Genomic DNA, 15,416 nt, shown 5'->3' with positions numbered 1-15,416 from the left:
TTTGCCCTCAGAGGATTTCAGACTGCTGTTCTGGTTCTTGACCTGGACTGTTTTTGACCTTGTTGCTGCCCGCCGTTCTCAGCCCTGTCTGCACCTCGCTTGACCCCCCTGTCTGTTCGACCACTCTCCTGCCTACCGTTTGGATTCGTTGCCCCTCCTCTCCTGGCGCTCACGGAGGCTGAGCGCACTACCTGCCCGCTGTGCAGTTGGAAGTTAAGACTGAGCGTTTTTTCCCGTGTTGTTTTTTTTTTGGGACGTTAGGCCTTCGCCTTCCTTCTGTTAATAAAGTAACCATTTTCAGCCTCATCCGCTCTTGGGTCCTTATCTGTCCTGACACCACACACTGACCAAGAATGGACCCAGCGGAAGGCTCAACTTGGCATCAAGGAGCGATGTTGGGCTGTCACGAGATGGAACTGTCTTCCACCCCTCACTCTGTAGACGCCTTGTCGGCTCAAATCGCGGATTTGGTGGGTCGACTCGATCGTCTCACTCGGGAGGATTTCGCTTCACCGCCCCCCGGGCCTCTCCTGTCCGCTTTCTCCTCTGAGCCGAGAGTGAATAACCCCCCCACGTACGCGGGTGAGCCTACTAGTTGTAAATCATTCCTTATTCAGTGCGAGGTGGTGTTTTCTCTACAAGCATGAACCTACGCATCAGAAGTCTCCAAGGTGGCTTATGTCATCTCCCTGCTGTAAGGTAGAGCACGTGATTGGGGTACTGCTGTATGGGAATCACAGGCCAGGTGCTGTTCTGACTTCAGTTCTTTTAAGGCGGCGATGATTACAACTTTTGATCAGTCTGTTTTTGGCAAGGAGGTGTCCCAACTGTTAGCACGTCTTCAACAGGGCAGACGTTCAGTGGCAGATTACTCAGTGCAGTTCCGCTCCCTGGCCACTACTTGTGAATGGAACACCGAGGCCCTTATCGCTTGTTTTTTAGAGGGTCTCAATGACTCAGTCAAAGATGAACTATATGCCCGCAAGGTTCCTGAACGGTTGGATGACGTAATCAGTCTGTCCCTCCGCATAGACGCCAGGAGAGAGCTACGCCGTCGAGTTCGAGCAGACTCCGAGCCAGTCACATTCGCCCCTCCATCCCAGAGTGCCGAGGAGTGTGAGCCTATGCAGGTGGATCGTTTGCGCCTCACGCCCGAGGAGAAACAGTGCCGCCTGTTGGAGGGCCTTTGCCTGTATTGTGCGGCTCAAGGACCCCGAGCTCATTCCTGTCCTGCTAAGGCTGCTTGTTCGCCACAGAGTTAATTTGAGTGGTACTGCCATTTCCCTCACTCACAGGTCACGCACTCATCTATCTGTGTCTCTGTTCACTAAACACTCTTTGTTTAAGGCTTTAGCACTCGTTGATTCAGGAGCAGAGGGCAACTTCATTGATGAGGAATGGGCACGCGTTCGGGATATACCCATCCAATCCCTGCAGTCACCTATAGTCGCTCATGGACTCGATGGCCAGCCACTTATGCAGATTTCTCGGATCACTGATTCGGTGAGTGTTCTTACCTCCGGGAACCACCGGGAAGACCTCAGATTCCTAGTCTGTAAATCTCCGTCTGCCCCTTTGGTATTGGGTCATCCTTGGCTCATTCGTCACGGGCCGAACATTAACTGGACAGACAATTTAGTTTTGTCATGGAGTCAATATTGCCATACACATTGGCTTCTGTCTGCTCTCTCCCCGGTCTCTGTGTCTGTTTCCCTTCAGGAGGAGGAGACGGATCTTTCTCGAGTTCCTGCTTGTTACCATGATCTGCGGGCGGTCTTCAGCAGGTCCCGTGCTGTATCTCTTCCTCCCCACCGACCGTATGATTGTGCCATCGATCTCCTCCCTGGTGCTTCTCCACCTCGCGGACGGCTGTACTCTCTCTCCGCGCCCGAGCGCGAAGCGATGGAGAAGTATTTAAGTGATTCTCTGGCAGCCGGTACTCTTGGGTCCTTATCTGTCCTGACAGTTTCTGTTTATTTGTAGCCACAGTAGCCTATACATCACATTTAGAATAAATGATAATATCTCTATTTTTATAAAAGCTCCCGAACAAAAAAACATTATTATATTTTTATGACAGGCTACATGGAGCTAAACTCTCGAGATGAGACTTATGACAGATAATATAAGTTACTAAATAAATACACGATTGTGATAGAGAATAAGAAGCTGACGTCTGGTTTCTTCAAGTAGTCATATTAACCATGTTTACTGTGGTACTGTTAATGCCTGGCGTGCATAGTCTTTTGCATCGTTTATAAATATTTCTGCCTTGTATGGTGATCATAATCCACATTCGATCAATTTATTTCAAACACTTGTGCTGACTGAAAGTGAGTTTTGAGCTCAACTTATTTAAAAAAGTTTGTAATTTAAATGTTTAATGCTGGTGTTATAGCTGTTAGCTTTCTGAAATGATCCGCGGCACTGACGCTTTATATTTTTAAAAAAGCTCCTGGCGACTGCGACTGGCCCTGGCATGCACTAGCTTGCCCGCTTTTAGCCCGACAGTGGAAATGCAGCTATTAAGGCTAAGGGTAGCCCGACTAAGTCGATAGTTGTGTAAATACTGTCGTACTAACAGCTGTCTGAATAATTTTTGGTTGATTGTAATCCATTACATACCTTTCTACCAAAATTATCTAACATTATCAAGCTGAATTTGTTCGGACACAGTTTAACTCTGAGTTCTTGTCATATTTTATTACCATCTTCTAAACTATAGAGAATGAACTGTGGTAATGTGAGAAAGGTTGAAGGTGTCTGAATACATTTTGGATTGACTATCTATTTAATAAATTAAGTTAACCAGCTGAGATTATACATACTCTTTTGGCAATTTTGGGGTAATAAAGTGTAAAATGTAGAAATGACACAACTGTCCTAATATATATATATATATATATATATTTATATTTATATATATATATATATTAGGACAGTTGTGTCATTTCTATATATAATAAATAAATAAAAAGATTTTAGCATAATTTTCCAACATTATTTCATGTAAATTTTTTTTAATGATATTAGACTCTGTTGACTGTCTTTCAAGACTGTCTAATATTTTTTTTTACTTTTTTTTTATTACAAGGCAAGCTTCGCTAAGGTTGTAAAATATTGTGTGGTGTGACTCCTAAAAAAAAACGTGTTTATAAATGAAGAATTTATGATATTTGTTAAATGAATTAATGAATGAATGTTTTTACCCTTGACAGTAAGAGATTGTTTTTGCAATAAATATCTTATGGTATTTATTTGATGAAAAAAATACAGTAAAAATAGGAAAAAAAATTATATTTGAATATATTATAAAATGTTATTTATTCCCATTATGGCAAAGCTGAATTTTCAGCAGCCACCAGTCTTCAATGTCACGTGATCTTTGAGAAATCATTCTAATATGCTGATTTGCTTTTATTATTTTTAATTGTGAAAACAGATTATTGAAACATTTATTCAGGCGTTTTGATGAATATAATGTTCAACAGAACAGGATTTATTTAAAATAAAAATACTTTATACTATAATTTAAAATCCAAATGCCTTTTATGTCACTTTCAATATATTTAATGTACCTTACTGACCCCATAGTGTATATTTTAGGATGTGAAAAGATTTTTACTTGATGGTTACATCTCCTGACATTTAAAAATGTTCTTAAAAATTGACATAAATGGATTTTGAAACCACCAAGAATATCAAGGATATTTCACTTTGATTTAGAATCTAATCTTAAAGCATTTTCATTTTCTTTATTGTGGACACTCTTACTTGTCACTGACCCATATGTTTATCACATTCATAATGCATAATGCATGTTCAGTGTGTATGGTACAATATGCAGTGCACATATTCCTTTCAAAACAAAGGAAGTGTTTGTGTGCAAGTCCTTATGAGTCAACTGCATCAAAGTGTGTGTACCTCTCTTCTCTGCTGGATTTCCTGAAGGGCAGGGACACTGTCCTGGACACTTCACAGAAATCTGCTTTCCAGAGATGCAAGCTTGATATTCTAGTTTACACTAAAACACACACACACAAAGCTGAGATTAGATAAGTAAAGTACATTGTTGATCGAGGACTAATCTCTTGGTTGATGAAAAGCAATTCAGACAGTATACACATAGAAACACACACACACACACACACACACAGTGACCGTTCTCACAAACAGGTAGTGTGTGTGTTACCTTGGTGGAGTAAGTGTGTCCATCTGTTCCACAAACAGGTGAAGGGTGCACAACTGGACATCTTTTGCATTTCAGAAGTTGTGAGTTCATATTCATGTCCTTAAAACTGCACACACAAAGAGAGATTACCCTTTTAACACAAATAGAACTTAACAATATTGATCTTCAGAAATGCAGCCAGTTTTGATCTGTTCTCTTCCTATGATCTCTTGTTCTGTACTGGTTTTGATTCATCCGGCGACCCCATCAATCTAAATGTCTTTATATTATGAACCAACAGTATACAACATTATTAACATGACAGGATGAATAAGAAAGCTGGTAATTTTGGGTTTCAAAATTATCTTTTGATTCACATAAACACAGTTTGGTCATTCTGGTCAACACAAATCATATTTATTCTCATTTGAAGTGAGCATCTTCATATTTTATTTTATTTATTTATTTATTTGTTTTCTAGACCTTTGCTTTGAATATTATGCTGGACCATAAAGGGCCTTGGAGTAAAAAAAAAGTTGAGAACCAATGCTCTAAAATCACTTTTGACATTATATAAAGCGTTTTCTTTCTTTAAAAGGTTGATAAACATTTTATTTTATTGTTTAATTATACACATTTATATGATAAGCTGCATTTGATATTTTTTCCTCATGTTCACAACCCTGTATAACAGACTTGTGACCCCTTTTTGCATTGCGTGCCTTCAGTTGAGAATGAAATGTCGTTTTCACCCCATATTTCTGTCATTTATACTTCTCTTTTTCTATACTTCTCTTCAATATGCCTATTTGTTTATGTTTCACTGGGCCATTTAAAAAAAAAAAACCAGAAACACATGCTATCACCCCCAACTCAGCACCTGATTAGTTTCATAACAATCACTGTTGACAACTCTAGCTTGCAAAATCCAGGTCAGTGTGTGCCTTATTTTCACCTCAGTCACAAACACACACTCTTTCTCTCTATCTCTCAGAAGAACTCATTTCCCAGATTTGGCAGGCAAGTATGCCCAGTTAGTTCCAGTATAGGTTGACTGGGTAAGAACATAGAACAGCCTTTGTTTCCTCTCAAAAACTTTTTCGCCATACTTGTACCATGAAAATTTACCATGCTAAATCAATGTTTAAAAAATTAAAAAAATGCTACAGCAAGTCCATAACTAGTGCAAATGTTAACCTATTTACATACTCTTAACAAAATCAATTAATATTAGCACATTTCTTTTTGAAAACATCTAAATAAAACATCTTTTGTTATCCACATATGTATTTGTTTAGTTTGCAGGGGACTTGGCTTGGAGAAAATATGGAATTATTACAAACTGAAAACTGGACCAGCTGTTAATTTAATATTTGGTAGCACAGCCATTGGAGAGTTCCAAAACCTCTACTGGCATTCAATATTTTACTCAAACTGCAGTTTTCAGAATTCTCCAGTAGTATTCAATATAAATTACTTCTGGACACACTGTTTTCAACCATTCCATGATGTATGACCGAGATACAGCGGTCTCAAAATGTTTGTAACTCAAGATGTCATGCACAGATTCAAAGCAGCAAGTTTGGCCATACCTGTATGATGTTTTTACTAATGTTTAAGTAATGGGCAGAAACTCTGAGTGTGTAGGAAGCTTACCTCATTCTACGTTGACTAACACAGGTGGGTGTTTGGTAATCTTCAGCCACACACACTTTATGGCGGCCACATTTTATCTTGAGGCACGGGTCTTTGGCAGGGTCCAGAGCTGAAATGCATATAAAAAATAAACTTGTATAGCCTATGTATACAAACAATAAAAACAGATAAACACACAGCAAATACTGAATATGTGAATACTGTTATATATATAGGTCACATGGTGAGAACTCAACAAGAATGAACTGTGCACACTGATAGTGTTGTTTACTGCACACAGTGTTGTTTTAGCACCAGATTTACTGGAAATTGAATTGGCAAACTCTAATCAGACTAATTTAAATACAATGCTGCACACTGGACACGAAGCACTGTGCCATGTCTCAACTAGGTCATCTCACAGGTGTCTCCCAACGAACACAAGGAAACAGTTCAAAACAGTTTATTTAATCCCCAAATAGGCACTTAAGAATGAACAAAGTGGCATCAATGAGTTCGAAGGTCTTTGCTTAAAAAAAGAAACCGCAAACAGAAAGAACAAATGTGATCTGTATATTACTATAGCTTTCTAGTACAAACTTTATTCAAGCCACAGAAAGACAAACATAGAAAAATGCACAGTACCTGATCTTCCAGACTGGGATAAAGTTTAAAGTTTACCCAAAAATCATACATCAATTACTAATTATGTCAATTGTCATTTGTTATTATAATTATTCTCATGTCACTCCAAACCCACAAGACTTTTGTCCATCTTCAAAATGCTTTACAAATAAAATTGATGCTACAAAATGTTCATAAATAAGTCATAAAATATAAAGGGCCCTATTTTAACGATCTAAATGCAAAGTGTAAAGCGCATGGCGCAGGTGCACTCAGGGCATGTCCAAATCCACTTTTGCTATTTTAACGACGGAAAATGGTTGGCGGGCACGGGTGCATGGTCTAAACGGGTTGTCCCTATTCTCTTAATGAGTTATGGGTGTTTTTTGGGTGTAACATGCAATAAACCAATCAGAGTCTCATCTTCCATTCCCTTTAAGAGCCATTTGCGCTCGTGCCATGATGAATTTGCTATTTACACGTCGGAATTTGGCAAGCGCAAAGACAGAACGTGTCTCCGAGATGAAACGGAGCTGCTCAAATACATAGCCTAATTCTTATACATGTGATGACTATCCATTATGACATGTAGGCATATATATATATATACAGTACAGACCAAAAGTTTGGACACACCTTCTCATTCAAAGAGTTTTCTTTATTTTCATGACTATGAAAATTGTAGATTCACACTGAAGGCATCAAAACTATGAATTAACACATGTGGAATTATATATGGAATTATATACATAACAAAAAAGTGTGAAAAAACGTACTCGGTTACTAAACGTAACCTCGGTTCTCTCTAGAAGAGCGAACGAGTACTGCGTCTTAGCTAAGACGCTATGGGAAAAGTCTCTTTTCACGAAATACTGAAGCAAAAAATTATCCTTAATTTTGTATTTTTGTAAAGCGCATTTGCAGCAGTACACAGCCATAGGCGAGACGGCTCGTTCGCTCATTGGCTTGTTCTGCGGCAACTGCACAGCCTATCGAGCGCAGGCTGATGCAACATCAGACCAATAGGGGCGCTTCGCGCCCTTCTTGCCACTTCCCGCCGAAACGGGTGTGGCTCAACCTATAAAAGGAGCTCGAAAAGGCTGACTCACCTGATTTATTTCATCGCCGAAGTGAACCAGAGTGAATCGTACGCACGGCAGAGAACGCAGTACTCGTTCGCTCTTCTAGAGAGAACCGAGGTTACGTTTAGTAACCGAGTACGTTCTCTTACGAGAGCTCTCTCGTACTGCGTCTTAGCTAAGACGCTACGGGAACCCGATGTAAAACGCCGTGCGCGCAGGGATCACACACCAATAAACCTGAAGCAACGCCCAGGATTTACAGTGCACAGTCACCTGAGGGACTCACAGAGAGTCCGGGACAGAAAAGGGGGAAAGCCCTCCGTCCCATATCTAGCAGCATCCGTAGATGCGGCAATATGACATCACACAGCCGAGGCAAGGCCTGACCAATGTGGCAATGCGGGTCTTACGCAATACTGCCCATATAACAGTCGGCAGCGCATAGCGCTCATGAACTCAGAATTCCCCTCAGGGCCCTGATTCTTCTATACCGACAGCAGCCTTGCTTGCAAGGCGGGAACCTCCAGGTTATAGAACCTGATAAATGTAGACGGCGAGGCCCAACCCGCCGCCATACATATATCCTGCAAGGAGATCCCAGTAGACCACGCCTACGACGAGGCGACGCCTCTTGTGGAGTGTGCTCTGACGCCCAACGGGCACTGAAGGCCCCTGGAAGCGTAAGCTAACGCTATGGCGTCAACTATCCATCTGGATAGAGTCTGTCTCGAAACAGCCATTCCCTTGGAACGTCCACCGAACGAGACAAATAGCTGCTCCGTCTGCCGAAAGGCAGCAGAGCGAGACACATAAGCTCTTAAAACCCTGACAGGGCAAAGAAGACTCGAGTCTCCATCCTCCCCTGACACCGGCAGGGCAGACAGGGCAATAACCTGAGCCCGAAACGGTGTGTTGAGGGATTTCGGCACATAACCGTGCCTAGGTTTGAGTATGACCCTTGAGTCATTGGGCCCAAACTCCAAGCACGACTGGCTCACGGAGAGCGCGTGCAAATCACCCACACGCTTCACAGAAGCGAGAGCCAACAAGAATACTGTCTTGAACGACAGATGCTGAAGGCTAACCGATTGGATAGGCTCAAAAGGGGGACCCTTCAAGGCCTCCAAAACCGCCGCGAGGTCCCACATAGGGACTGACGGAGGTCTGGGAGGATTCAGCCTCCTAGCTCCTCTGAGGAACCGGATGACTAAATCGTTCCTTCCTATTGACTGACCGGACGCCGTTTCAGAAAACGCCACGATGGCCGCCACATAAACTTTGAGCGTGGATGGGGCTCTGCCCTTATCCAACAGCTCCTGTAGGAAGAAGAGGACCTCCGTCACCTCACAACTAAGGGGTGAATAACCTCGAGCTGTGCACCAGCTGGAGAACACCGACCACTTCGAGGCATACAGACGTCGTGTCGACGGAGCTCTAGCCTGAGTGATGGTATTAAGCACTCCCACTGCGAGATCAGCGGGTAACCGTTGAGTGCCCATACATGGAGGGACCACAACTCCGGTTGAGGGTGCCAAATCGAGCCCTTGGCCTGCGAGAGGAGATCTCTCCTCAACGGTACCGGCCATGGGGCGACATCTGCTAATTGCATCAAATCTGGGAACCATGGTTGGTTCTTCCAAAGAGGTGCCACAAGCAGTATTGAACATCTCGTTTCTCTCACCCGTTCTATCACCTGCGGAAGGAGGGAGACGGGAGGGAACGCATAAAGCGGGCAGCACGGCCATTCCCGTGACAGTGCGCTTTCGTTCTTGGAAAAGAACGCGGGGCAGTGAGCGTTTTCGTGGGACGCAAAGAGGTCCACCTCCGCCATGCCAAATCTCTCCCACAACAGCCGGACTTTTTGCGGGTGTAGAGACCATTCGCCCGTAGGGACATTGCCTCTGGACAGCCTGTCTGGACCCAGATTCTGCAGTCCAGGCACATGCACTGCTCTCAGCGAGCGCACGTTCCGTCAGCCTGCACAGGTTTCGGGACCCGAGACAGCCCTGGCGATTTATGTAGGACACCACGGACATGTTGTCTGAACGGACTACGACGTGGTGATCCTTGATATGGGGACAAAAGCGCGTCAGCGCGTTCTCCACTGCCAGCATTTCCAGGCAGTTGATATGATGGAGCTTTTCCCGTTCTGACCATAGGCCAAAGGACGGTCTGCCTTCGAGCAGCGCTCCCCATCCCGAAGTGGAGGCGTCCGTCGACACCATTTTCACACTCGGGGAAGTCCCCAGGCTTACACCTGATCGGTACCAGCCGTTCGCTGTCCAAGGTGCTAGAGCCGCAACACAGCTCTGATCGACCTTGAAATGCAGCCGGCCAGACGCCCACGCTCTGCGCGGCACCCGAGCCTTCAGCCAGAACTGCAGGGGGCGCATGCGGAGCAGGCCCAGCCGCAGAACCGGAGATGCTGAGGCCATGAGACCCAGCATCTTTTGACAGTGTTTGAGCGACACAGTCGCGCCGCAGCGGAAAGAACTCGCTGCGCGCTGAATGCCCATCGTGCGCTGTGGTGACAGTCGCGCCGTCATGGAACACGAGTTCAGAACTATACCCAGAAACAGGATCGTCTGACTGGGGTTCAGCAAACTCTTTGCCCAATTGACACTGAGGCCGAGCTTCTCGAGGTGATCGAGTAAAACGGCCCTGTGGTCCACGAGCTCCGCTCGTGATCGGGCCAGAACCAGCCAGTCGTCCAAATAATTCAGCACTCGTATGCCTCTGAGTCTGAGAGGAGCGAGCGCTGCATCCATGCACCTCGTAAACGTACGAGGAGCTACGGACAAGCCGAATGGCAGGACTGCAAACTGGTATGCCTGGCCCTCGAAGGCGAATCTCAAAAACCGCCTGTGGTTTGACGCTATCTGTATTTGAAAATACGCGTCCTTCAGATCTATTGACATGAACCAGTCCCCTCTGCGAATCTGCGCGAGGAGCTTCCTGGTCGTGAGCATTTTGAAACTGCGTTTCATCAATGCCTTGTTCAGCTGTCTTAGATCCAGTATGGGCCTGAGACCCCCGTCTCTCTTGGGCACCAGAAAGTATCTGCTGTACAGCCCCCCCTCGCTTTGAGCTTGAGACACAGGCTCTACAGCCCCTTTGCTCAACAGTTTTGATATTTCGGCCCGAAGTATGTGTGCTACTTCTGTTTTGACCGTAGTTTCGACGCGCGTTGAAAAGCGCGGTGGGCGTCGAGAAAACTGTAGCGAGTAGCCTCTCTTTATAATGCCTAGCACCCAATCCGAAACCCCTGGAAGCGCTGACCATGCATCTGCATGAATGGCTAAGGGCTGGATGCGACACGCGCTCTGTTGACTGGGCAACGGCGGCGCTCGAGTGTGTTGCGCATCTGAGGCGGGGAGCGCGCTGATCACAGCGGGCAGATCGCTCATCCTCGACCCCGTTCCGGTGCTTAACCGACTGGAGGGAGGCTGAGCGGGTCCCGTGGGACTCGATATATCTGCGAGTAACCGTGGGCTGCATGTGTGCACTTTTACCACCTTCAACTCGCCGTCTGCCTGTGCAGAATGTACGTGCACGGGCCTCGTTTTTACAGAAGCCCCGCGCCGTAAGTGACATAGTGTATGTGGGCACTGGGAAGTGGGCACGTTTACTATGCGGCGCGCTCGACCGATCTGTGTCGATCTTATGTGCGCTAGCCCTGTGTGCAGGGCTGTGCTTACATGCGGGGATGGGCACTGGGTAGTGGGCATCGTCACTGCATTTAAAGCACCATCGGCCGTGGCCGGACGAGCGTGCACGGGTTTCGTTTTTACAGAAACCACATGACGCGTGTGACATAGTAATTGTGGGCACTGAGGGGTGGGCACGTTTACTATGTAGTGTGCGCGACCGACTTGAGTCGACATTATGGGCGCAGGCCCTGTGTGTAGGGCTGTGCTTACATGTGGAGATGGGCACTGAGGAGTGGGCATCGTCACAACATTCATAGCACCATCGGCCGTGGCCGGAACACCAGAAAAAACACTCTTTTTGTGAAACATCTGGGTAGCCGTGATAACGGCTTTTGTGTGCAGGCAAGCGGGCACTCGTGCGGGCTTGCGCATTGCAGAAGACACTGAGGTAGTCACAACTCTTGGAACGGCAACAACGGCGCGCTTGGGTGAGAGCTCGGCCGCAGCGGAACTTGAACACCGGCGCTTTCCCAGCAGTGCTAGGATGCTTTCGGGGCTTCTGGCTTCATCGCAATCCTCTGCCGCGGCTCCCGCGGCGCGGGGCGACGGCTCGAAGAGCGAGAACGGGGTCCCGAGCTGCGTTGCTGACGCTGTCGTGATGGCGCAGCAGGAGGCGGTGGGCGTGACTGAGAGCTCTGTGGGGCCGGTCTAGAGCGGCTAGCTGCAGAACTGGAGCGCTTCGGCAAGAAGTGCTTGAGCGCCTGTGAAGCTTTCTGGTCCTCGGCGAATCTCTCCACAAACTCGTTGACGGAAGATCCAAAGAGGCCGGCAGGAGTTAGCGGAGCGTCAAGAAACGCAGCGCGCTCAGACTCCTTGATGTCAGAAAGCGTCAACCACAAATGCCTCTCAGCCACCGTAACGGAAGCCATAAACCATCCCATGGCCTGTGCAGTGGACTTAGTAGCGCGGAGGGAGAGATCCGAAGCACTCCTCAGATCCGCGAGACAGATCGCTTCAGGTCCCATCTCATCCAGCTTGCGGAGAAGATCGCCCTGGAAAATCTGTAGCGTCGCCATGGTGTGTAACGCAGACGCAGCCTGCCCAGCAGCAGAGAATATCCGTGCGAGCAGCGATGATGTCATGCGGCAGGCTTTGGATGGCAACGCCGCCTTAGTCCGCCGTCCAGCAGAGGGCGGGCAAAGGTGCGCTGCTATAGCCTGTTCCACCGGCGGAAGTGACAGGTAGCCTCTGTTCTTAGCACCGTCCAGTGTGGAGAATGCTGACGAAACAGATGAGCGGATTCTCGCCGAGAATGGAGCATCCCAAGCCTTCGCCACTTCTTCGTGAAGCTCAGGAAGAAAAGGGGCGTGTTTTGAGCTTGAGGAAGAGCGCTCATCCGGAAGATAGCTACCATCCAGCCGGGAACGTGAAGGGGGCGCTGGTGCAGACCACTCGAGGCAGAGGCTCGCCGCGGCCAACGAGAGTACACGCATCAGCTCCTTATCGATATCCCCCCGTCTGCTGGGCCTCTGAGCAGCGGGCGCGAGATCCACGGAGCTCACCCAACCCTCACTGCCCGAAGCAAGCAGAGAGCACGTGTCTTCTTCCTCCGACGCGGGCCTGAGATCCACTTCCTCCGATGACGCGTCGGCAAGCAGCGGACGCTGAGCATCGAGAAGCGATGCAGGGGAGACCGGCGAAGCAGAGGGAACCGGCGAGCTCGGCCGAGCTGGAGGCGGTTTGGTAGGCGCTGCGAGCGGCGCTTCTTACGGCGCAGCGGATGATGCAGGCTTCGAGATGGATGCCAGGCGAGTCCTCAGAGTCACCATAGGCATCAACTCGCAATGAGGGCATCCGCCATCAGCGAGCGCGAGCGCTGCATGGTCTTCACCCAGACAGGAGACGCAGATGACGTGACGATCTCCTTCGCTGAGCGGGGTTCTGCACGAGCCGCACGAAGGCATCTTTAAAAAGACGCAGCTCTTTTGTGAATGTGCGTCGCAGGGCGAACACACACACAGAATATTACAGAACAAGGATTGTAAAGGATATGGGCGCCGGATAGCGCAGCAGGAACGGCAGTGGAAGGCGGCGGTGCCAGCGGCTTCAGGATGGCTCGTCCTGCTGATATGCTCTTCCAGACGGCGCTTGCTTCCTCGTGATCCAGTGATGCGTGAGCTTCGCTGAAGAGATGAAAAATCAGGTGAGTCAGCCTTTTCGAGCTCCTTTTATAGGTTGAGCCACACCCGTTTCGGCGGGAAGTGGCAAGAAGGGCGCAAAGCGCCCTTATTGGTCTGATGTTGCATCAGCCTGCGCTCGATAGGCTGTGCAGTTGCCGCAGAAAAAGCCAATGAGCGAACGAGCCGTCTCGCCTATGGCTGTGTACTGCTGCAAATGCGCTTTACAAAAATACAAAATTAAGGATAATTTTTTGCCTCAGTATTTCGTGAAAAGAGACTTTTCCCGTAGCGTCTTAGCTAAGACGCAGTACGAGAGAGCTCTCGTAAGAGAACTAAAAATATGTCATATTCTAGGTTCTTCAAAGTAGCCACCTTTTGCTTTGATTACTGCTTTGCACACTCTTGGCATTCTCTTGATGAGCTTCAAGAGGTAGTCACCTGAAATGGTCTTCCAACAGTCTTGAAGGAGTTCCCCGAGAGATGCTTAGCAGAGGCCAGGTCATCTGGCGCAGCACCCCATCACTCTCCTTCTTGATCAAATAGCCCTTGATGCCTTCAGTGTGACTCTTACAATTTTCATAGTCATAGAGTAAAGAAAACTCTTTGAATGAGAAGGTGTGTCCAAACTTTTGGTCTGTACTGTATATACATATATATAGTGCGTCCCTGTGTTTAATAAGCAGCGTGTACGTACTTCATATAACAAAGAAAAACATTGCGCCAGACTTTTATGGCAGGTTTGAGCTGGTCTATAGCGCAGTCTATTTTCAGCTCCTTAACACACCTCTTTTTTAGACCAGCACACCCATGGGCGCAAAAATTAGCGCAAATGCATTTGGTAATTAAACGACGTGGCGCTGGACGGGAAAATACTAACGCCGCCGGACTGAAACTAGCAAACACACTTGCGCTGCGCCTTGCGTCGCATTGCACCGGGAGTATGATAGGGCCCAAAAATTTCACTTACAAACACTGATCAACACGTATACTGTATGAAGCACATCAAATATGATAAACAGAAGCACAAACATACAGGTGCTTCTCAATAAATTAGAATGTCGAGAAAAAGTTCATTTATTACAACTCAAATTGTGGAACTCGTGTATTAAATAAATTCAATGCACACAGACTGAAGTAGTTCAAGTCTTTGCTTCTTTTAATTGTGGTGATTTTAGCTCACATTTAACAAAACCCCACCAATTCACTATCTACACAAATTAGAATAAAAATTCATAAAATAATAAAAAATAAAATAAAAATAAAATAAACATAAAATAAAAAAATAAATAAAAAAAAAACATTTAGTGAATTGTTGGCCTTCTGGAAAGTATGTTAATTTACTGTACATGTACTCAATACTTGGTGCTTTTGGCAGTGTGGGCAGGTGCCAAATCCTGCTGGAAAATGAAATCAGCATCTTCAAAAAGCTGGTCAGCAGAAGGAAGCGTGAAGTGCTCAAAGATTTCTTGGTAAACGGGTGCAGCGACTTTGGTTTTCAAAAAACACAATGGACCAACACCGGCGGATGAAATTGAACCCCAAATCATCACAGACTGTGGAAACTTAACACTGGACTTCAAGCAACTTGGGCTATGAGCTTCTACACCCTTCCTCCAGACTCTAGGACCATGGTGTACAAAATGAAATACAAAACTTGCTATCATCTGAAAAAATGGCTTTGGACCAATGTCAACAGTCCAGTTCTTCTTCTCCTTTGTTCCACTTAATTCTCTGTTAACATGCTTGGATACAGCACTCTGTGAACAGCCAGCTTATTGCCAATTAATTTTTGTGACTTACACTCCTTGTGAGGGGAGTCAATGATTGTCAGAGACCATTTTGAAGTCTCAGGAAACCTTTGCAGGTGTTTTGAGTTGAGCAGATTGGCATGTCATCATATTCTAATTTGTTGAGATAGTGAATTGGTGTGTTTTTGTTAAATGTGAGCTAAAATAATCACAATTAAAATAACCAAAGACTTAAACTACTTCAGTCTGTGTGCATTGGATTTATTTAATACACAAGTTTCACAATTTGAGTTGAATTACTGAAATAAATGAACTTTTCCTCGACA

At 46.1% G+C, this 15,416-nt stretch overlaps 1 protein-coding gene across 4 annotated transcripts in view; it reads right to left on the bottom strand.

Annotated features, from left to right (window-relative positions):
* The window catches only part of LOC132143568 (testican-3-like), a 44,284-nt gene that overhangs the window by 14,506 nt on the left and 14,362 nt on the right, over positions 1-15,416 (bottom strand). For all 4 annotated transcript variants that reach the window (XM_059553912.1, XM_059553914.1, XM_059553911.1 and 1 more), the window contains 3 exons: positions 5,828-5,936; positions 4,193-4,298; positions 3,925-4,024 (listed from right to left, as the gene is read on the bottom strand). In XM_059553912.1, the coding sequence (XP_059409895.1) occupies positions 3,925-4,024; positions 4,193-4,298; positions 5,828-5,936 (315 nt within the window). The remainder of the gene's footprint in view (positions 1-3,924; positions 4,025-4,192; positions 4,299-5,827; positions 5,937-15,416) is intronic.

Source organism: Carassius carassius, chromosome 7, assembly GCF_963082965.1.
Source record: "Carassius carassius chromosome 7, fCarCar2.1, whole genome shotgun sequence".
NCBI classification, from domain to species: domain Eukaryota; kingdom Metazoa; phylum Chordata; class Actinopteri; order Cypriniformes; family Cyprinidae; genus Carassius; species Carassius carassius.
The sequence above is the reverse complement of the archived record's forward strand: the minus strand, read 5'-3'. Positions and strand labels throughout refer to the sequence as shown.